The sequence below is a fragment of the Myxocyprinus asiaticus genome, chromosome 29, assembly GCF_019703515.2.
Source record: "Myxocyprinus asiaticus isolate MX2 ecotype Aquarium Trade chromosome 29, UBuf_Myxa_2, whole genome shotgun sequence".
Classification (NCBI taxonomy): Eukaryota; Metazoa; Chordata; class Actinopteri; order Cypriniformes; family Catostomidae; genus Myxocyprinus; species Myxocyprinus asiaticus.
In genome coordinates, this window is record NC_059372.1 from 8,891,270 (window position 1) to 8,915,393 (window position 24,124).

The 24,124-nt window shown below is 38.4% G+C and overlaps 1 protein-coding gene across 1 annotated transcript in view; it reads right to left on the reverse strand.

Moving 5' to 3' along the window:
• Positions 1-752: 752 nt before the first annotated feature.
• LOC127420198 (growth hormone-releasing hormone receptor-like) overlaps positions 753-24,124 on the reverse strand; it is a 37,817-nt gene continuing 14,445 nt past the window's right edge. Inside the window, exons 6-13 of the mRNA XM_051662250.1 lie at positions 22,560-22,692; positions 21,124-21,277; positions 19,440-19,500; positions 18,387-18,456; positions 18,218-18,309; positions 14,009-14,138; positions 3,515-3,556; positions 753-2,521 (exon numbers count right to left, since the gene is read on the reverse strand). Coding sequence (XP_051518210.1) covers positions 2,420-2,521; positions 3,515-3,556; positions 14,009-14,138; positions 18,218-18,309; positions 18,387-18,456; positions 19,440-19,500; positions 21,124-21,277; positions 22,560-22,692 — 784 coding nt within the window. The 3' untranslated portion in view covers positions 753-2,419. The remainder of the gene's footprint in view (positions 2,522-3,514; positions 3,557-14,008; positions 14,139-18,217; positions 18,310-18,386; positions 18,457-19,439; positions 19,501-21,123; positions 21,278-22,559; positions 22,693-24,124) is intronic.

Sequence of the window (24,124 nt, forward strand, 5' to 3'; positions counted from 1 at the left end):
TATTGTTAGTAGCTGTTGTTATGGTATGTTATTATTCGGTGGAACCGATTCACAAAGCGTCTGTGAATCACTCGACAACAGACGTGACTGTAAGAGTATGAGGGAACAATATTGGGAAAATTAAATGATATATTATTAATTAATATAGGCTAGTTAACTGGCTACTGGTGGAAACGATGTTAGTTAACAGAAGGCCTATTGTTGTTGTTGTTCATAATAATATTAGAATAGTATAAATCTATACATTTAAACTAATCGAAAACATAGCGATTAACAGCAACTTTAACAACAAAAACGAAACGTTAGTAAATTATGAACGTGAGTGATTATACAAAAGAATCGGTTCATTAGCTTAAAGAACCGTCCGAAAGAACCGATTCGCAAAAATGAATTACACTTCACAAATGCTACCGAGATGCATTTTAGTCCGTTGTCCATTGGAAAACTGTCCGATTTATTTAGTGAACATTGTTTACGTGTGTTGCAGATTTAATGAGAATAGATCTGCAAACTGATGTAAATATTATCTTGGAAATTAAAGATGCATTTTACAACAGATTTTTTTTTTCTTTGCTCATAATTTGCAATTCACTGTTTGAGAACCCAAAAAAGAATAATTTATACATTTGACAAATACAATAGTAGTATGATGTATTGAACACCAGGGGGCAGTGTGTCGTTCCTGACAGAGAAAGTCAGCTGTCATACACACAAGAGATTTCTGCAGAAGATAAATGAATTGTTCTGTTTTAATAAAATGTTATTATATGTCAGACATAAAGCCAAACACCAGCTCTTGCTTTTAAAAATAGGTACAGATAGGCCAACACACTGTGCCAGGTTGCTTAAGTACATACTTGCACAAATACACACACTTAAGCACATGTACACAAACACAGCAGTTACATCAATTATAACATAAACGTAATTTCACTATTAAAGGAAAATCCATTACACAGATGTAGCATCATGGGAAAATGTTTCCATCTTTGTTATGTGCTCTGTAGATGAAAAACACACTGAAGGCCACTAACATTTGTAAACGGACAACAAACAAACCAAAAAAAATATTAAAAACACAGTATAATATTTACCCTATATTCATTTGCAATGACTTCACTTGCTTTTTATAGGCAACAGAATATAAATGCACACTGGTGAGGAGAGGAGATGCTACATCCAAAGAAACTGAACTGCAGTATTTGGTCCTGTGCCTGAAGCAACTATGAAAAACTAAAATAGTCCACATTCATTCTGAGGCATGAGTACGGAGGAACAGAGCAGATTCTTTCATTACTTGTTTTGGTTTGAGTGTATGCTTTGAGCTGGTCCAGTATGTTGGGATGAGTTCCGCTTGAGAGTAAAACAAAATAAACAAGAAAAAGGAAAGGCAATAAATAGAAAACCAAATTTTTACTATTACTTCTCAGTCACTTTTGTAAAGTAGCTACAACTTTCAGTTTTTAGTTGTTTGCTGATTTTGGAGTGCCTAGTCAACCAGCAGAACAACGTAAATAGGAGAAAAAGAAAAAGAAAACATACATTTAAATATAACTCACACAGAAATTAATTAATATATCAAGGAATCTTTAAATTCTTCCATTTAAATAGTAAAAACTGTACATAAATATGTACATAGATACATTTTCAAACCTGCCGCACTGTCCTTTAACAGAGTATTAAATATTATTATTAGGGACCCCACAGAATCAAAATACAAATTTTGTGGCTTTGTGTCTAGTAGCTTTGAGTCCATCTATGTGCTAGTTGACAAGTTGACCAAATCTTTAAGCAGATATATGCATATAAAACGTAGTATTTCTCTTAAGGGAAGATGGACCAAAAATATTGATGATTCATCATGTTCACAGGGACATACAGAAATTTTGGTCTGATAAAATGCTCTCTAGAATGGCAATGTCCCACTCCCAAATTCAATCCGCATGCAGTCATGGGTTTCCTGGCCTTTGATGTAAAATAAAGCCTAATGGCTATTTTAAAAAAAAGCCTTTCGATATGCCCCATCCCAACTTCATGTTTCAATGGGAAATAAAATTGTTTAGGGTCTAAATATGAAGGGCATAACCAGTATCTGTCTAGCTGGTATGGCTTTGAAGAACTTGTCTTGACTATCTCATGCAAGCAGTTTACCTTTTAAAATGATGATAATGAAATGGATTATTTCTAGCAATTGTCTAAAGTCAGCAAGTTGCAATCGTTCATACTGCAGTTACTTGAGATGATCTTGCTCTAAGTGATTTGTTTTTGTAGAAAGTGAGCAATGCAATCTGCATACATCAAAATTGTGTTTGATTTCCTTCCTGCAGATGTTAGCTGTTGATTTATGGAGATTAAGGACCACTGGAGGTGTTGAGGTCAAGCTGAATGAAGGCATTACTGATCCTCGGTTTTAGTGACTCTAAAATGGAGTGTCCATCTGGCTTCCTTTGGCTCCAACAGGGACTACATTGTAACTCCCCTCTTGATAGCGCATCCATCGTAACCGCATTTCATTCTGAACCTATGATAGACAGACAGACAGACAGACAGATAGATAGATAGATAGATAGATAGAACAACAGACAGACAGACAGACAGATAGAACGACGGGCGGGCGGACGGATAGATGGGTAGAACGACGGGCGGGCGGACGGATAGATGGACAGGGTAACGGATGGATAGAGTAACGGACAGATATAAAGAGACAGACAGACAGAATGACGGAATGGACGGATGGACAGACAGACCGTAGAGAGACAGACAGACAGACAGAATGACGGATGGACAGATGGATAGAACAACGGATGGACAGACAAAATGACAGACAAACAGAATGATGGACGGACAGATGGACAGAGGGATTGAACAACGGACGGATAGACAGGTAGATAGATAGAACAACAGACAGACAGACAGAACAAACCACAGACAGAACAATGGATGGACAGACAAACAGACAGATAGACCAACAGACGAATAGATGGATAGAATAATGGACGGACGGACAGACAGAATGACGAACGGATGGACAGACGGATGGATAGATGGATAGATGGATAGAATGACGGACGGGCAGACGGACAGAACCACGGATGGATTGAACAAAGGACAGACGGACAGACAGACAGATAGAACGATAGACGGATGGACAGATAGATAGAAAGACAAACAGACAGACAGACAGACATAATGACGAACGGATGGACAGATAGATGGAAAGAACGATGGACAGACAGATAGAACGACAGACATATAGAACGACGGATGGATGGACGGACAGATGGTTGGAAGGATAGATAGATAGATAGACAGACAGAGCGATGGATGGATAGATGGATGGAAGGTCGACAGACGGATGGATTGATGGATAGAAAGAAAAACAGCAGACAAACTGGTTTGTCCAGATGTCTAATTGACTTACACATATTTTTGCAGTTAGTACAAGCACTTATAATCTACCTTACATTATTTGGATTTCATCATATTGATGGGTTTTTAAGCAATAATTACTCACCTCCTGGTTCAGAAAACAGTAGAGAACCGCCACAATGAGCCCCTTAAAGAAAATGAATTAGGAGAAGGGAATTAGTGACTGTAATGCAATTTTTGTATGTAGTGTCAAACATCTAAAAAATTACCTAATATTAAAATGCTGTCTGTCTCTTTGTCGCTCTATTATCTCAGTATTGGATGTCTGTTTGGAGGATAACAATAGCCGGAAATGGTAGACCGGATGTCTGTTTGATTGATAACAATAGACCGGATGTTTTGACAGGATGTGTGTTTTGCTAGACAGGATGTCTGTTTTGCAACTGATAAAGTTTGAGAGGATGTGTGTTTGTTGACCTCTGGTTTGACCATTGGTTTGACCTTTGACAGATGGTTGTGACTGATAAGCATGTGTAGAGTGGTTTAAAAGAGTGTTTTCTTAAATGTGTACAAGTCAGCACATTCAGAAATATTCTGAAGGTTGTTGACCATGGCTGTTTGTCCGGTGCGGGTGCAAGTGGAATTACCTGAAAGGTTGACTTTTCCCCCGAAGCGCGAGAATGGTTCGAATCTGTCCACGTCCAACATTGTGAAGCGTGAGTTTTCCATATCTGGTAACTATTTTGCCGGATTCGAGTTTAATAAAATGACACGTACCATCAAGATCTACACTAGGGAAGTTGATGATGACTCGTTCGACAATCCGCCTTTGTTTTTTGTGGAAAAAGATTGGTGTTATTTCTATACTTACATTTGGAAGAGTGTGACAGACGTCCCAGACACACCACTGTCCATTATGGAATGGCAAAACCCTAAATGTATGATTCAGAGTCGTCAGTGATTTTATGAACAAGAAGCTGGACAATTATTTCTTTATAGGCACTTCGGGGATTAATAGAGCAGATTCTGATGATGATTCATCTTTCTTTGGAGACAGTGACATCAATTCCTGCGATATGGACTCTGAAGACACATATTATGAAAACTATGAACGTGTTCTTGACAGTTTCGCCTCAGTGTCTGAGACTGTGTTGGTCAGGTTGCGTGAGGTGTTTGAAACAAACTTTATTTTCGACTGGTCCGCTGAGCACCATCTCTGGCTTAATTTGTCTGAGATGTGTGACAGGGACAAAGCCGTGCTGTAAGACGCCCCGGTGTCTCAACAGGGCCTGTTCGGTGACGCCATTAGTGCTTTCACCAAAAGGTTTCAGGTGGCGCAGAAGCAGTCGCAGGCCTAGGGCTCTGTAGCACCTCCGACTTGTTCACACTCATCCACGAGTCAACACCCTCGCATATTCAGCGCCCGCTGCATAGCCACCATGGAAAATGGAGAAGGAGCCCCCGGTGAGGTCCCAACGCCCCTGGCCCAAGCGCAAGATCACAGTTCCTCGTACCGGCGGGAGGCTGCCCGCCAAACCAGAGCAAATTTCCTGATGTTACTGGCACGAAACGGGGACCAGAGCCCACGGACGTGTTCGTTCTGGCCACCAAGTGGACCCAGATCATCCAGCCAAGTCCCTGTAGAGATTCAGTCGTTCTTCCGGACGGTTCCCGGGACCGACAAGATAATTTTGTCCATGTTTCCAATGTTGTTGGCTTCATGCCAAGAGTGTGTCATGAACCAGTAAAGAATACAAGCCCCAATGCAATTGCTCAGGGAACAAACATATTCACAATAAAGAGCTCCTTTCCAATTCATGCATCAGCACAATACACACATTGTAACCGCTCCCCGAGGGCGAGTGGCACGCAGCCAGACACAGACAAGCTCCGGTGTCATCTGGCTCATTACGCGGATGCGTGGTGCCATCTTCCAGACAATTCCAGTTGGATGCTGAGATAGAAAAAGTGTATATTACAGTTCGCTAGGCGGCCACCTCACTTCAACGGTGTTATTTCCTCCACCGTGATGGTGCGGGACACACTGGTTCTCCGCTCAGAAATATTAAATCTCCTCACAAAAGACGTGGTAGAGATAGTATCAGTGGACGATGCCCATAGCAGATTCAGACACTATTTTCTAGTTGGCAAAAAGGACAGAGGATAACACCCCATTTTGGATCTGAGATGCCTAAACCGAGCACTCGCGAGGCTTCCGTTCAAAATGATTACTCATAAACAAATTCTGTCTCACATTCGTCCTATGGACTGATATCTATCGATCGACCTGAAAAACGCTTATTTTCACACCCACATAGCCCCTCATCACAAGCCTTTCTTGAGATTCACATTCGTGGGGACTGCTTACCAGTTCAAATCCTGCCATTCGGCTTATCCCTGGCTCCTCACACGTTCACCAAATGCGTCGGTGTGGCGCTCACTCTGCTGAGGCTGAGCGGCTTTCGCGTTATGAATTACCTCGACGACTGGTTGCTCTTAGCACATTCAAAGGAACAAGCTTGCAAACTCAGAGACCTGTTACTTGCACATTTGGTGCATTTGGGAATGAAAGTCAACTGGTCGAAGAGCATGTTAACGCCCAGCCATCAGATATTCCTGGGCATGAATCTCAACTCAGTATCTATGATGGCGTGCCTGTCAGAAGAACGAGTTCATTCCATTCACCGGTGTTTGAACATTTTCAAGCTGGGAAAAATGTTTCCGTTGAAACTTTTTCAACGAGCCCTGGGCCTCATGGCCTCTGCAACAGCAGTCACCCCACTGGGACTACTGTGGATGAGACCACTTCAGTGCTGGCTCAGATTGAAGGTACCCCATCATTCATGGCGACACAGCCGATGATGCGCCACTGTCTAGCTGCGCTAACTATTTGGAAAAAGCCCACATTCTATCAAACAGACGTGGCACTCGGTCAAGTGTCCAGATGCAAATGGTCATGACGAATACGTCGAACACGGGCTGGGGAGCCCTGTGTGAGGGACACCCATATTTTGGCACATAGACAGGTGGTCAAGTGACCTGGCACATAAATTGTCTTGAACTATTCGCTGTATTTCTAGCATTAATAACTTTCCGACCAGCCGTTCAGGGGTTTCATGTTCTGATCAGAACCTAAAACACGACGGTCGAGGCTTATATTAATCGCCAAGGGGGAGTTCGATCACGATTATTGATGAACCTGGTGTGCCAGCTTCTCCTCTGGTGCGAGAAACATCTCCTATCGATACGTGTGACACACATTCCAGGTCAACTGAATTGCGGCGCAGATTTGCTTTCGCGACAGGGCATTATAAAGGAGAATGGAGACTTCGTCCACAGACAGTTCTGATGGTATGGGATCGATTCGACGAAGCCGAAATAGATCTATTTGCATCACCAGAGACAACACACTGTCGCCTGTGGTACGACCTGACTTATTCCCCGCTGGGCTTGGATATGCTAGCCCACAATTGGCCAGAAGGATGCAAGTATGCATTCCCTCCTGTCTACTTACTTCAAGTATTGTGCAAAATTCGGGAGGACGGGGAAGTGGTAATGTTGGTTGCACCGGAATGGCCGAACCGCCCATGGTTCCCAGAATTAATAGAGCCCTTGAATGCCCTACACGATTTGGCATCCACACCCCATCTATGCTCAAAGTGTATGTTGCTGCCATAGCTACTAGACATATCCCACTGGGCGGTCTATCAATAAACAGACACCCTTTGATTGTGAAATTCTTATGTGGCGTGAGGTGGTTGAGACCGTCTCGCCCCACCACCGTGCCGGTTTGCGACTTGGTGCTTGTGTTAAAAGCACTCACAGGCCCGCCGTTCGAGCCACTGGATTCAGTGAGCTTACGCATACTCTCATTAAAGACTGCGCTGTTTATCGCTTTGGCTTCAGTAAAACGTGTCGGGGACCTTCAAGCACTTTCGGTCAATGACTCCTACTTAGAGTTATGACCAGGCTTATAAAAAGCCGTTCTTAAACCCAGGAAAGGCTACGTGCCGAAAGTTTTGACCACTCCCTTCAGGGCGCAGGTTATTATCCTTCAGGCTTTCTCTTCCCCTCCGTTCACTTCGGATGAAGTGGAGAGGCTACACACACTTTGTCCTGTAAGAGCACTGCGTGCATATATCAATCGCATGAGACAAATGCAGCTTTCAAATCAGCTCTTTGTCTGCGTCACAAGTCACTTTAAAGAGTTTCTGTCTCCAGACAAAGGTTTTCACATTGGATAGTGGATGCCATTGCACTCGCTTACGACTCACAAGACATACAGTGCCCTATTGAAGTAAATGCTCACTCCACTAGAGGCATGGCATCTTCAGGGGCATTGTCTAATGGTGTTTCCCTTGAAGACATCTGCCTAGCTGCAGTTTGGGCTTCCCCTAGCACTTTCACCAGATTTTACAGCCTGATGTCTCCTCTCTCTTTTCCCAGGTGCTTATTGTGAAGAAGAGTTAAACTATGAATCCTGCTACTTACTACCAGTTTATTCATACATGGTCATCCCATAAACCGCAGTTAGTGGTCTATGTAAGTTTTCATTACCCATTTGGTTAGTTCCTTATTTATACTTATTCACACATTATGATTGATTTAATTAATCTTGCGATGACTGCGCTACCCGAACCGGCTAGCATCATCGACACGGATATCCATCCATTCATCATTCTACGTCTCCCTTCTCATTGCGATGCAAAGAGGAGACTCTGTTGTTGCTTTTCGCTACCCATTGGCTAGAAGGCATCCTTACGCGTGTGAACTAGTAGCACGGCGTGATGGTATACATTCCCCATAGCGTCAGAATAAGTTAGTTTGTGCAGTGGTTTGGAATAAGATAACAAGGTACGTTCAGCAAATACTTTAAATCAAACACGTCTTAAGTGTAATCGGGGACAATCTTTTCATTGCCTTTTTTGCGTGCGTCTACCCCAACACTGTTTAGTGTTACTTACCTTGTAAGTCTACATTTTTAAAATTCATAAATATTCTACAATGAGTCATGGCAATATATTATTATTATTAACATTTACGTTGATCACTTCTTGCATATCAATCTTAATATCCAAAGAGTGTTCTACAGTCAGCTGTAATTTAATTTTACACACAAGAACTGGGTAATATGAAAAGAAATATGAAGATAGTAGAAACACTTTATGAGAAATCATCACAACACCAATGCTATCCCATAGGAGAACATTTTAATTTCTGCTGGAATTTCTTATATTTGCTTGTATGTTCTAAAAATGTGTTTATAGAGTGAGATACAAAATGATCGTTTAAAAAATGTAATTTATTCTTCACATTATTTCAGTTGTTTGCAAAAATGAATCATATTTAAATGGTGAACACATGTATGATTGATAATAAGAGAATAAATGTGACATTTTAAATTTCTTAAACATATAAATTATAATGAAGTGCATGTGCTTTAAAAACTTCACAAGTTTAAACATGGTAGTTTGTTAAATAATGGTAAAAGTAAATTTTGTTTTAACATTAATTTATGCTTCACAAAATTAATAGTATTTACATTTCGTTCTTACTTTTGTAGAATCCAAAAAGTCTGTGCTTAGCATTTTCGGTGTCATTAATTACGATGGTCAGAAGTACTGGTCGGGACATACACGATCAGTCTTATCTAAAAACTACAAGACTAAAACCTCCTCATGTCCAGAAGAGGAAATAGCTGTTGAAGAAGTAAACTGCTGACTCAATAACTTACTAGAATCTCTTGAAAGAAACTAAAATGTTTAATTATCATTAACAGTGGAATTTACAAATAATTAGAAAATAAAATATACAAAAATTACTTTGAAATAGTTCTCAATATCTCAGTTGTTAAGTTGATAATCATGTTTAAATAGTGTTATTATTCAGAATAAATGTAAATGATTAATTAACCATATTAAGGTCTTTGAACTTTAAAACTTAATAAATAAAAAGTTTAAACAGCATAGTTTGTTAAATGGCAGGTGTAAGCGTGTTTTTTAACATTCATTTTATACGTAGAATTAACCTCATGTAAATGTAATTAAATATTTGTTTAAATTTACTTTGTGCTTCCTGACACTTTGTGATACAGATTGTTGTGTTTAGTAGCCCAGTCGTATGAAGTGTACGTGCTTTAAAAACTTTGTAAATAAAACATTTAAACATGTTTAGCATTCATTTATACAGAAGACCTTTGATGGGTTCTGAAAACTGCTTACTCATGGCTAGTAAGTTAAAGAGTAGACCCTCTTGTTAAAAACGAATCATGTTGTTTATTCGTCTTTAACTCACGCTTCACAATGTTGGAAGTGGACAGACTCGAACCATTCTCGCGCTTTGGGGGAAAAGTTAACCTTTCAGGTAATTCCACTTGCACTCGCACCGGACAAACAGCCAATGGTCACCAACCTACAGAATATTTCTGAATGTGCTGACTTATACACATTCAGGTAAACACTCTTTTAAACCACTCGGCACATGCTTATCAGTCACACCCATCTGTCAAAGGTCAAACCAGAGGTCAACAAACACACATCCTCTCAAACTATCAGTTGCACAACAGACATCCTGTCTAGCAAAACACACATCCTGTCAAAACATCTGGTATATTGTCATCAACCAAACAGACATCCGGTCTACCATTTCTGGCTATTGTTATCAAACATAAACATCTGTCAACTACTTCTGGCCACGCCCTCTCATCAATCAAAGTGACATATGCCGTCCTACATAACTACTTGTGCCATTGGATAAAAATATATGATGTTGCAGTGTTGAAGTACTCTTAAGTCATTTACACTGACTATGTGACCAGCAATTTGTGCATAAATCCAGATAATATCACAGTAATGACATCTGACAGTTGACGTCTTACTGGTGTGACTCTGAATATACACTTGATTTCAGTTAATTGAGTGTGTTTAGATGAACACCAATATGCTGATAACTATCAAAAATCAGTTTATTCAAATTATTAGAAATTTTTGTATTTTTACTCCCTGTGTTTAACATGTCAAAACATAAAAAGGCATGCGTACAACACTTTTGCGCATTGGATAATCCAGTAAGAACGCTGGTAAAGGTGTTTAAAATCCTGGTAATAGGCATAAATATACGTACCTGTGTCAGTTGGTTTATGCTTACACTTACACTTATGACCTTATCTCAATAAAGGAAAGCCATTTAAGGCATTTAAATGAGCTTATACATTGTCATCTTATTAAACAATCAGTATAAGAACATGTGTGTAAACGCACTAAATATGGCAGCTTTAGGGTAATTTAAGAAAACTGTGTGTGCTATACAGTATATGTTTGTATGACTCACTACTAATATAATGAAAGGGGAAGTGGACTTATTTGAGAGATTCAACGCTTTAGTGTTTAATGCAAAAGGATTTTAAAATAAATCAATTACATAAGGATATGTTTGTTTTTAAATGAAATTGCAGCAAACTTACAAGTTCTCATTCATCATTTTTACATTTCAATGGGTTGCATATAAGGCTGCAACTAACAATTATTTTGATAATCGATTAATCGAACTATTATTAGAACGATTATTCGACTATTCATCGATTATTGCAATGATTAATCATTAGCACTTAACTGATTATTCAGCTGGTGCCCCGACTTAAAATGTTGTATTAAACATGCTTACTAACAATAAAGAGGACAAAATCATCTTTTAAAAATACCTCTAAATGACATTCACTGAAGTAAAGGAAAAAAAATGCTTTTAAGTTTAATTCAGTAAAGAAATTCACTGCAAAAAATCCTATTGGTATCAAGTGTTTTTGTCTTGTTTTCCATTTAAAATTGTCTAATAATCCTTTAAACAAGATACATTTACTTGAGAAGCAACATATAAGGTATTTTAAGAGACTTGGTTTAAGAGAATGTAATCTTAATAAATAAGTGTATTTTGTATATAAACGTATTTTGTATATAAGTGTCTTTTTTTCACTTGGTTATGCTTCTGCGAGTGCAGTAAAGACAAAATATCCTTATATTCAAGATCTGTTCTCTAAAAGCAAAAATATCTGATATGCTGCTTCTCAGGTGAATGCATCTTGTTTTAAAAGGATTTTTAGATATTTTTAAATATTTGTATTTTTAATATTATATTCAACATTCTCAGATAAAACATTTTTCTATTGCAGTATAGCTGCTAAAGAAAATGTATGTTGTTTTAAAAGAGTTTTAGATATTTATATTGGAAAACAAGCCAAAAAAAAAAAAAAAAAAAAAACATTTTGTTGCAGTGTATAATGGGATGAAGACTAACTCTCTCACCTTTCTGTTCACTTCAATCCATCATTAACTCAAAAAACACACTCTTATTAATAAAGCTGCCTATTGCCAATTTTCTTCATGATAAGAATTGCACAATGACACATATATTATGATTCAATAAATCGTGAGCCATCACATTATAATCTATCTGCAGCAAGAGCGTGCGCTCGAGGGATGAGTGTCCCCATGACAGAGTGTGCATCAACTGGGTGCAGTTTCAGTCTCTCCCCCTTAGATCAGGACACTCGCGCAACTCATAGAAGAGGTTCCCCCTTTAAAATCTCCCCCTTTAAAAAAATGGCTTAATATTTCTTACATCATATTTAAGGGAGTCATACAAAAATGTTTTACCACATGGCTTAAACAAAAGTAATTTCCTCTTACAGTATCAGTTTTTTACTATGTTTAGACTTTTTTGTAAACAGTTATATTGTATTTTATATTTATACTGTATTGTACAATTATATATTGTATGAAACATGCTTAACACCTTAACTCTGTTATGGGAAAAATCATGATGATGAAATAACTGTGAATAATAATTATAATAGTTTAGTAAAAGATATTAGTTAGCTACGGCAGTTATTAGATGTTTAATTCTTATTTAATCGTCATATATTGTTTTATTTGTTAATATATATATATATATATATATATACAGTACTGTGAAAAAGTTTAAGGCACTTGTGAAAAACTTTCAAAGTGAGGATTTCTTAAAGAAATAATGACATAAATAGTTTTCATTAATCAATTAATGTCATACAAAGTCCAGAAAACAGAAAAAGAGCTAAATCAATATTTGGTGTGAAAACCAACTAAAGGCAAATCAACTTTTGCCTTTAAAACAGCCCCAATTCTCCTAGGTCACCTGGACACAGTTTTTCTTGGTTGTTGGCAGATAGGATGTTCCAAACTTCTTGGAGAATTCACCACAGTTCTTCTATCTATTTAGTCTGTCTCAGTTGCTTCTGTCTCTTTATGTAATCTCAGACTGACACAATGTTCAGTGGGGGGTTTTGTGGGGGCCATGACATCTGTTGCAGGGCTCCCTGTTCTTCTATTCTATTTGCAAAAGTAATGTTTGGCAGAATACAATGTATATTTCCTAATGACACAATAAAGCTGAAGATATAAATAACCATCTTAAGACAAATGTTTTTGTGAAACATCGTATGTGCCTAAGACTTTTGCACAGTACTATATACTGTATATACACATGCATTGTTATTAGAAAAATATTTGTTTTTTTGTTTTTTCATTTTTTTGTTATGTTTTTAACAAAATAACTTGTCAAGAATAATAATTATTTATTATTCATTATTTATTATCATTTAATTAATAATTCTTATTTAATTATTAAATATTACTCTATACAAATCCATATTATTTATATTATTTATCAATTTATCAATTATTAATCAATATATATATATATATATATATATATATATATATATATATATATATATATATATATATAAATGAGCATTAATAAATATAAATGATTTCATTTATTTATAATTCTATCAATGTGTGATACAGAGAATGTACTAATTTATTAGTTATAAGTAAAAAAATAAATAAATCTGTTATGAAATTGAAATAATTAAGCACTTTACTATTATTATCAATACACAGCCAAACTGTTTGTACTTTGGGCCTCATGTGGGACAGTATGATTACTTTAACGTTCAGCATCTGAATGGAGATGGACTACTTAAATCACTAGTCACATTTCCCCGTGTTTTAGCTACTCAAAATATGCATAAACCAAAAGGAACACAAACTTATTTCAATTTTGGCCTGAGAGAAAATGATTTTTGCGAAAAACTGGACAGCACTTTCAATTTCAGCAGACTTGAATAAACCAGGGTGAGAGGGTAACAGCATTTCTGTTTTGTTTTCTCAAACTCCTGCATGGAATTAATGTTTAAAATTAGCTGTTGGCTCTTCAAGAAACTCAATTAGCACTCTGACTAACAAAGTAATACCTCTAAAACCCCAATGTCCATCTCCTCTTTCAACAGATCAAAGGTGAAGTCTACTCTGAGGGGTCCGGAGGTTGTTTTGATCTCATCAACTGTACCGTGGGGAGTATGTCTACAGTCTACTTTCATTAATTCACACATGTGTGAGTTTGTGCACTGAAGAGGCATGGTTTTGGTTTGGAAGGGTTTGGATTTAAAGGGATAGTTTGCCCAAAAACAAAAGGAGAGAGTAAGTCATTCAGGTTTGGATCAACATGAGGGTAAGTAAATGATGACCGAATTTTAATTTTGGGGGTAAACTATCCATTTAAGGTTTGGATTTAAGTTATGTTGTTTTGATAGAGGGTTTATAACCTGGAAGGAGCCCAGACAGAGCTCGATGTAAAGCCGCAGGCTCACGTTGAAGAAGTCTGGAAGGAAGCTGAACACCATGTAATGAGTGCCGAATAGAGGGATTAGGAGGAGGGTGGACTTGGTCAGTCGCCTTAGGAAAGGAGAGATAGTGAAGAGGAAAGAAGAGGGGATTATTGAGAAGATTATAGTGCTGGAAGTTTCTATATGAGTTGGATTTGTTATTTGAAACATGTACGATATAGTTGTGCCTACAGTGTACATAATGAATACTAAAAATTACTTTGAAAATACATGAATATAGGCAGCTTTTTTTTTTCTCTCTATATACACACATCCATGTGAATATTCTTAAATGTTTAGTTTATACTGGGTAAATTTTATATTAATAGGTTGCAATGCAATTGTTTGTATTAGTGCATTGCCTAGAATAAAAATGTCTGCTAGACGTATCTACATATGCATGAGTATGCATATAACACAAAAGCTACCACTCATTTTTGGCCAAAACAAAGAGTTCTCTCCATCATAACACCCTGAATAGAGCACATAACCATACTCACACACTAATACAAGGACCAGCATACTGTACAAGGTCATTCAAAGCTCTTAAAAAAAGACTGTACCCAGCTAGATGTAATGTACTGGAAATGTCCTCCTAACATGTGCGTGTAAACTAAGGGCCATTTACAAAACAGATATGGCTCTAAAATCTAAATGGGGCATGTTCAAAGACATTGAATAAAAGCTGATATAAGCACACTTGACAAATGTGTATATTAATAGACCAATCATTTGCTGATAGTGATAATGTTTGACCTTTAAATTGCTTGGCAACCATAAACAACCTACACTTAGAATAATTAACTGTATTAATTGGTGGAAGAAATGTTTATTAGTGGTACTTGCAAGCAAGGCAGTTATCACTGTTATTATTGTTAACTACCTAGGGTTGAGAGTTTGTTCTAACCCCCTAACCCTAAGTATTACATATTTTGGTGTGTAACTTGTCCTGTACCTTTTGTTGCCTGGTGGATAATAGACATGGCGGGAAAAAACATAGACTTACATTGAAGGAGGGACCCTAGTTCAAGTGGTTTTTTATTGTCGTTTAACCATTTACAGTTAGTACAGTACACAGCGAAACGAGACAACGTTCCTCCAGGACCATGGTGCTACATAAAACAACATAGGACAAACACAGAACCACATGAGACTACACAGACTGAATAAGACCTACACATTCCTACATAAAGTGCACGTGCAAACGTGTGCAAAAATTACAGGACAGTACAATAATTACTAAAAAGGAAACAGGACAATAGGCACAGTAAGAGACAGTGAGGGACAGTGTAGCACCGACCAGTACACATTTCTAATCTGAGTAGTGCAAAAAGATGACACTTTCTAAAAATGCCGAATGTAAACATAACATACTATGAAATAGTGTTCTATAGACATAGCAGTTATTGAGGTAACAGCCAGGTATAAAGTGACAATGAATTAAGTGCAACTCTGGACATGTGCAAAAGTTGGATGGTGTACAGGTGTGTGTGTGTGTGTGTGTGTGTGTGTGTCAGACCAGTCTCTGAGTATTGAGGAGTCTGATGGCTTGGGGGAAGAAGCTGTTACACAGTCTGGCCGTGAGGGCCCGAATGCTTCGGTACCTCTTGCCAGACGGCAGGAGGGCGAAGAGTTTGTGTGAGGGGTGTGTGGGGTCATCCACAATGCTGGTTGCTTTGCGGATGCAGCGTGCGGTGTAAATATCTTTGATGGAGGGAAGAGAGACCCCGATGATCTTCTCAGCTGTCCTCACTATCCTCAGCAGGGCTTTGCAGTCCGAAACGGTGCAAGTCCCAAACCAGGCAGTGATGCAGCTGCTCAGGATGCTCTCAATAGTCCCTCTATAGAATGTGGTGAGGATAGGGGGTGGGAGATGTGCTTTTCTCAGCCTTCGAAGAAAGTAGAGACGCTGCTGGGCTTTCTTGGTAATGGAGCTGGTGTTGAGGGACCAGGTGAGGTTCTCCGCCAGGTGAACACCAAGGAATCTGGTGCTCTTGACGATCTCCACAGAGAAGCTGTCGATGTTCAGCGGAGAGTTGTCACTCTGTGCTCTCCTGAAGTCAACAACCATCTCTTTTGTTTTGTCCACATTCAGAGACAGGTTGTTGGCCCTGCACCAGTCCGTCAGCTGCTGCACTTCCTCTCTGTATGCTGACTCATCGTTCTTGCTGATGAGACCCACCATGGTCGTGTCATCGGCGAACTTGATGATGTGGTTCGAGCTGTGCACTGCTGCACAGTCGTGAGTCAGCAAAGTGAATAGCAGTGGACTGAGCACACAGCCCTGGGGGGCCCCAGTTCTCAGTGTGGTGGCGGTGGAGATGCTGTTCCCGATCTGGACTGACTGAGGTCTCCCAGTCAGGAAGTCCAGGATCCAGTTGCAGAGGGAGGTGTCCAGGCCCAGCAGGTTCAGCTTTCCAATTAGATGCTGAGGAATGATTGTGTTGAATGCTGAGCTGAAGTCTATAAACAGCATTCGAATGTATGAGTCCTTTTTATCCAGGTGGGTGAGGGCCAGATGGAGGGTGGTGGCGATGGCGTCGTCTGTTGAGCGGTTGGGACAATACACAAACTGTAGTGGGTCTAGTGAGGGGGGCAGCTGGGTCTTGATGTGCCTCATGTCGAGCCTCTCGAAGCACTTCATGATGATGGGGGTGAGTGCGACGGGACGGTAGTCGTTGAGGCAGGACACTGAAGACTTCTTCAGCACGGGGACGATGGTGGTGGCCTTGAAGCACGTTGGAATGACGGCGCTGCTCAGAGAGATGTTGATGATGTCAGTAAGAACATCCGCCAGCTGGTCTGCACATCCTCTGAGCACTCTGCCAGGAATGTTGTCTGGTCCTAGACAACACTACCCTAGACAAACCAGAGACTCTTTTGACCTGGGCCAGTAAGCAACTACCCAAAACACACTATCAACCATCTAGCACCTCTTATAAAAGCAATAATTAATGTGTGCATTCATCAACAACTGACTGTTGAGAACCAAAGTGTAGATCTCATCTTTGGACACGCATTACACGGAACAACTTTTACTCACAACATGCAGTGAAAAGATCTCGCTGCTGAATACTTCAACAATATACTACACAATTACTGGTGAGTGAAATGTAAACATTTTCTAGCCAGTTGCCAAAAATATACATTTTAGTCCCATAACTTGAAATTTGGTTGCAAATGTGAGTCGAATCGATCTTGGGATTTACGAATTGATATAGAGATTGTTCAAATGAAGATTGCGATGCATCGGAAAATCAATAGGTTGTACCATGCTACTAAATGATTACCATATTTATATACCCTGGTATTTAAGGTGCATGTCTTAAAAACATGGTATTACCATTTACCATGGAACCATGTCAAAAACACGGCAATACTATGGCACTATTTTACTGGTGAGCACACTGTCTCTTGTGGCTTATTAAAATACCCAAAATAGGTCAAGTGATATTTTAGTGTTTCCGTCATATTTCCAGAAATGTTGTCGGAAGCCCCAGTGGTTCTATCTGCATGTACAAAGACAGATATCTCCATAGGAGGGAAGGAGAGAAGAGGTGTTTCAGAGACAGAAAGGACAAATGCAAGACACTTACGTACATGAATCACCAACACTTTCATCCACCACTGTGGCTAAAATTGATCAAAGAATTCTTACAGTGAATGTAGAGTCCACAACAATCTCCTTGAGTGAAAAAATACTGTTCTGGGAAGTCAATTCCATTTCCTCTCAGCATGTGACTTTTGTTTTTTGAGGTCTGTTGTATCTATCCATGTATCTGCACAATCACCATCACCCTGGAGATCTTTTCTTATGCATTTATGTGATTGCAAAGAGCAACCTTTAAATGTATGAATGTACCTAAAAACTACACATTTTGGGAGAATTACAGTAGTTCCCCCCAAAAAAATTAAATTCTGTCATCATCAACTAATTCTCATGTCTTCCTAAACTTGTTTGACTTTCTTCCATCTGTGGAATACAAAACAAAAAATGTTGAGGAATGTACTGTTGGTCACTCTTTTCCATTTAATGAAAGTGAATTGGGACTATAGGCCTAAAAAGCTCCAACCAATGTCCGTGCTCATTGGTTTGTGTGTATTGCCTTGACTACTGTTACAGCTGGCATGTCCGATAACAGGGTGTACCTGTACTGAGCAGAGTTGTTGAACTGGATCAAACGAGGGTTCAGCTTTTGCACCAGAATCCTGATAATATTCATGAAAAGAAGGAAGTTCACCTGGTTGAGCAAGAAACAGAAAAATTAGTAACTGTGTAAATGCATTCGTCCATTTTTGTGCCCATGCATCATCTTACCCCAATGGATGCTACAATAGGACCCTTGATGATCCACCAATAAGGGGATTCGTCATTGATGTCCCAGCACCTGAAAAAATAAACATCTGGTTTAGGAAAAAGTCCATTCAAATCTTTTTTAATCCATTAAAATACTGATGCAACTGTGGGCCTAAAGAGGCATTTAAATAACAAAAATAGTGTACTCATATGCTTTCACAGATGATGTAACTGCGTACAGTGTCTTCTGAGTCACTGAGGTGTGAATTTTTAACTTCATCTAGATTTTTAAATTATCAGAAGAAAATGTGAGTGGCAAAAAAAGTATAAAGTAAAAGTAAAGTAGATATTGCCATAATGTTTGTTCAAATTCCTAATTCTAAGTATGAGCGAGCATTAATAGACTGCAACAGTCTGGTTCTGGAAGTAAAAATCCCATTCATTTTTTCCATAGATGAATCGAATTTCAATGATAACATATAAACCTCTAAAGACAGAACTATCTTGAGCTCCGAGGTTGTTCATCGATGGTATATGCTTCTGTTAAAGCCATCAGACTGTGTAATTTCAACTTCATTGTTAAAAACATCGTGTTTGATTGCAGAATTCCTGGTGAACAACTACAAAAACCCATGGTCCAGCAGTGAAAGCTTCACCAATCAGAGAAATGCGGTCAACAAAGCCCGCGAAACGAGCCGGTCTCACCCTTAAACTACTTGTATACCTGTACATATCTAAATATTTAGCAATAAACTTTCTTTACTTATAATAAACAACCTAAAATCAATAATTTTATTTATTCCTATCATTTTTTTCTTCAAATAACTCATTCACAATGCTTCATGGGATTGCAGTTTTTGCCCTCATGAAAGACGGTGAGTACCTTTGCCTTTTTGTCCGGTTTTCAAATACCTTTTTGCCTCAAAGTGTGTAATGTTGCGATTCACTTTGGAGCTAATTGATTTGGTTAATGGCTTACAACTCTTTTATGGAGGATTTTATGGAAAGCCTATGCAAAAAATGAATGGGAAAAATACTTGTTGTTGAGCTCTATTAAGGCAGTGAGAAAATTACTCTGTGTCCTCAAAATACACTCTGGAGCAGATCCAAATGACGATGCAGACTAATGGAACACCTGCAAGACAAAAACAACGAAGAAGAGAGGGAGAGAGATAACATGGTTAGTAAAAAGGACCTTTTATAATGTTCTAGGCAACTTTGTACTTGAGGCCAAAAAAATAAAAGCGCAGACATTAGACCCAGAAGCTATTATTGTCCATGATGATCACGACAATGTTATTAAGTATAGAATCTGAATCGGTTTGATCCAGACATAAACTAATTATTGGACGATAACCAGATAGAAGCATATTAAATGACAGAGATTCAGAGAAGCAGTGCTGCAGGGAATATTACCCCAGACTAAAGATAAAAGAAAAGTGAATCTTAAAGTCGTCCTAATCCAAAATTCATAATTAAAAAAATTCTGAAGCTTGAAAATGTTTATGGATATTACAATTCTGGCATCGGGGTTCCCACTTCGTTTTCTCACTTCTCCCTTTTTTTTATTTTTTATAATTTCATAGAGATTTGCATATACTGAGGGCTCTATATCGCAAAAAAAGTTGACGCTTAAAACGTTCAAGTCCCTGGATACATACTGTAAGTCAGGCATATGGGGTATTATTTGAAAGCTTAAATCTGAATTTTTTATAGAATACCATCAATTTTGCATTTATGTTGCATATAACAACAAAATAAGGGCTGAAAACATCTGCATCGCAAACAGGCGCCACCTAGAGGTAATGTGGTAGAAATATTAATTTGAATATAAAAGTCTTTCACATAGCACTTAAATAACAAGTCAGATGTCAAATGAAAGCTCTCATTTTCTCATATAGTTTATTTTGTTGCCCTTATACCACAGTTTGAAAGATTTTCAAAAGAATTACAAATTGAAATATGATGTCTGTAATACATCAAATATGCGCAGATCAAATATGCACCGATCAATGCAGCTATAAGCCCCAAGCAGCCAAAAACTTGAGCTTGAGCTACAAAATGAGCCACTATTTACTTGTCTGTGAGCTTGCTTGGGTGAATAATCCCATGTTATATCTAAGATGTCAAGAACAAAATATGTAGCCAGCAGGAAAAGCATGCTAAACAAATCATCGGAAAAATATGTTTTCAACTATTGGTGATAAAATGTTTTATATCACTGCAAAGGGCAGAATCTCAGATTTCTGATGACACCTGGATTGAGCTTCTAATCCACTCAGAGGCTGAGATATTCATTGAAACACTGAGGGTGGTGCATGAACTTAAAATTAGACTGAATGTCTATGGACGAGCACACCTTTGAGGGCTAAAATGCGTTAGAGTGCCACCTACATTTCAGATCTGCATATTGTGTTGTAGGTGAGAGAGAAAAAAATATTTTTCCTAGTACTTGCTGTGATCTAGTGGAATAAAATAAGACCCTTTAAAGGGAGATAGAGTGAACAAAACCAGAATTACAAGCTTACAAAGTAAGGACAACAAAATTATTATTATTATTACTATTATTATTATTATTTTATTTACGTTTTAGATGACGTTAATAAGTCGATATTGTAAGTTTCAGTGTAAAGTGTGGTGTGCTAGCACCATATAGCTACGAATACTCATGAGATCACATTGATTTGTAATGGCCAGAGAACAGAGCGTGTGAGAGGGGACAGGAACAGAAAGACAGACAGCGATGTGAGTGTCTCACCCCAGCCCAACAGAGCAAAACTCCACAGGCAGCAACGACTGCGTGGGAATGCTGAGAGCAACAGTGAATTCAGATACATGGCCTCCACCAGCAACCAGAAGAAATTAGTCATCACGCAATAATGACAAAACACCACTGATGCCTTACAGGATGCCTGTAGAGAGAGACAGAGATTGTGAATGACTAACACGTCATGATGAGAAAAATCAAGTGAGGAAGGATCACTTGATGAGGGATAAGCAGATGGAGAAAATCTATTCACAGCAGGAAATAAAGGAGGTAAATATTGCAACTTAGAGAAAATTAAATCCAGCTACGGACGATGGACTGTGATGATGCATTCCAGCCTTGTAAATCTAGCAAAAATAGTTTTTTTTATTATTAAGCGAAAATGTATGGCTTTATTCTTCACATTCTATTCCCTTGGCATTCATTTAAAAAACATAGTCAACACAGCTGTGATGGGGTATGAAATACAGCTGCTGAGGGAGTGACAGAAATGTGGCATCTTTCTCTCTTCTGACTGTTGTAATCTACTGCTTTCTATTTTGTTTTTAGTTTGATTTTTTTGCTGTTCGAGCAAATGGGAATGCAAAAATAATATTTGCTTAGGTCTCCCATTCACCACTGTAGAAGTCAGTGTTGGGGAAGCTACTTTGAAACTGTAGCTTCCCATGTGGTTTCAAGCTACACTTTTTAAAAAAGTAGTTAGCTACACTACAAGTTACTTACAAAAAGTAGCTAACAACATGGTATTTGAAGAAGAAAATAGTTTTAAATATATTGCAGTTCTGATTGCAGAATTAAATGATAAATTGTATACTACAAATTATCTACATTTTAGAGCTGTCAAAATTAGGGTTAGATTAGGGTTAGGTTAACGTGTGCGATTAATTAAAAAGTTTAACTCATTCGTTTTTCTTTATCGCGATTAATGCATTTATACAGCATAAACCAGCATAAATGCTGCTTGGAAGGGCAGAACCTTTGCGATGTGTCCACCCGGAATCATTACACTGAAACACTCACCACAAACACACACACAACAGTGATTCCATGTCAGTGATAACATGATGGAGAAAGGAGTTCTTGACGCTATTTGTTGTACAAAACAAGACCAGATGGGACTTGTTATAGAAAGTATTTTTCAGACTATGCATCCCCACTGAAATCTATGCCCCTGGTTACTCCCTAACACTGATAGAAATTTACCCTGCAATAGTTTACAGACAAATTGCTTGTTGCTGGTAACTTATGTAGGCAGTAGACAGCGAGGCAGCTTGCTTCATTTTAGAATGCAGCTAAAGTCACAAATCCATTGATTTGTCATTAAAGGTCAGTGAGTGTTGTTTGCGAAGTCAATCAAGTTTATTCTTGTCAGTGGAGACATTTAAAGGCAGTTAGGTCTGTGGCGATAAGTGGTGTGATTGTCTCACCGTAGAGAGTGTGCAGTGATCTGTGTCATCACTGGCGAACAGCGTAGCGTCTTTTATAAACACAGACGCAGATTTCAGGATGAAGGAAAAGAACAGCTGCATGTGGATGTAGTTTCGATCGCAGTGTAGTCGCCTAAATAACACACACACACACACACACACACACACACACACACACACACACACACACAACACTTAAATTTTCAGAGCACATGCTTCATGCATAAATCAATCAAGCTGCACACAATTTAAAGGTACACCAAATAATTATTGGACCTCTATGGACATCTGTTGTGCTTTGACGCTGCTCTACTGGATGAATGAATCTGATGGTTTTCTTAAGCTGATTTTTGATGGTACTTTACATGTAAACACACTCACTGATGGTAAAAAAAAAAAAAGAGCCTAAAAGACATATATCCAAAAAATATGTCACCTAAGCAAATAAGTAGCATATATATCGCCAGATCTGTTTTTCTTTGTTTACGGACATAAAATAAACCTGCAAAGATGAATGATGGAAGCCAGAAATTTCGTGCCATATTGAACCTGAGAGCTCTAAATGTCAATCGTTATTGTAGGCTTACCTTAATGACACAGGCAACATGGTTTTGAATACAGATTTCTCATATACTGGCTTAATAATGTTATTTTGTTCATTTCTAAAGACAATTAAACAAGACATCCTCCATAGTGTACCTATAAAGCTAGCTAAAACTAGCTAGCTAGCCTGAGGTTGGTTAAATTGCTTGGTCCAAACCCCCTCCAAAACTTTCAGAACTATGGATGTTTCTCAATGCTAATAATGCAGAGAACAGGCTTGCGTTCTGAAGACCAATCTTGCCAAGCTACCTTGGAAGAACAAACTCGAAAGTACAGGAGTACAGAGAACACATCTACTGTATTACGAGATTTGAGATGTGCTGCGATCTACCTGTTGCACAATTGACCATCCTAGCACATTTTTAGTCAGTGAGAGAACTGACATTATCACACACTGGTGACAGCATTATTATCTTCAAACCAGTGAGGTTGTGCAGTACTAATGACAAGTTGACGGAGCGTGATGACTTTCAAGAGTAGTCAGACTTTCACAAGTTTACAGCAGGAAACTCTTGAGGGAAAACAATGATAAATGATCTGCCACTGTAGTGCCGCTATGATTTCTTGGACTTTAAATGGTTTCTTGACCACTAGTCACCATCTGATGCATCCTTGAAAATTACATCAGGGTAATTTTATACATTCTTGTTACTTGCGTTCTTGAATATTGGAATTGAACTTTGGCGGTGGATGATGAAGTCGAACAAGTCCAAGAGAAAGCAAGAACACATAAGAATGCCCCTTCACAATGGTCACTGATTGAGTATGTTTTCAACCCATGGATCGGGAGGTAAATGGACGATACACTTAAAGATACAGTTGAAGTCAGAAGTTTACATACACCTTAGCCAAATACATTTCAACTCAGTTTTTCACAATTCCTGACATTTAATCGTAGAAAACATTCCCTGTCTTAGGTCAGTTAGGATCACTACTTTATTTTAAGAATGTGAAATGTCAGA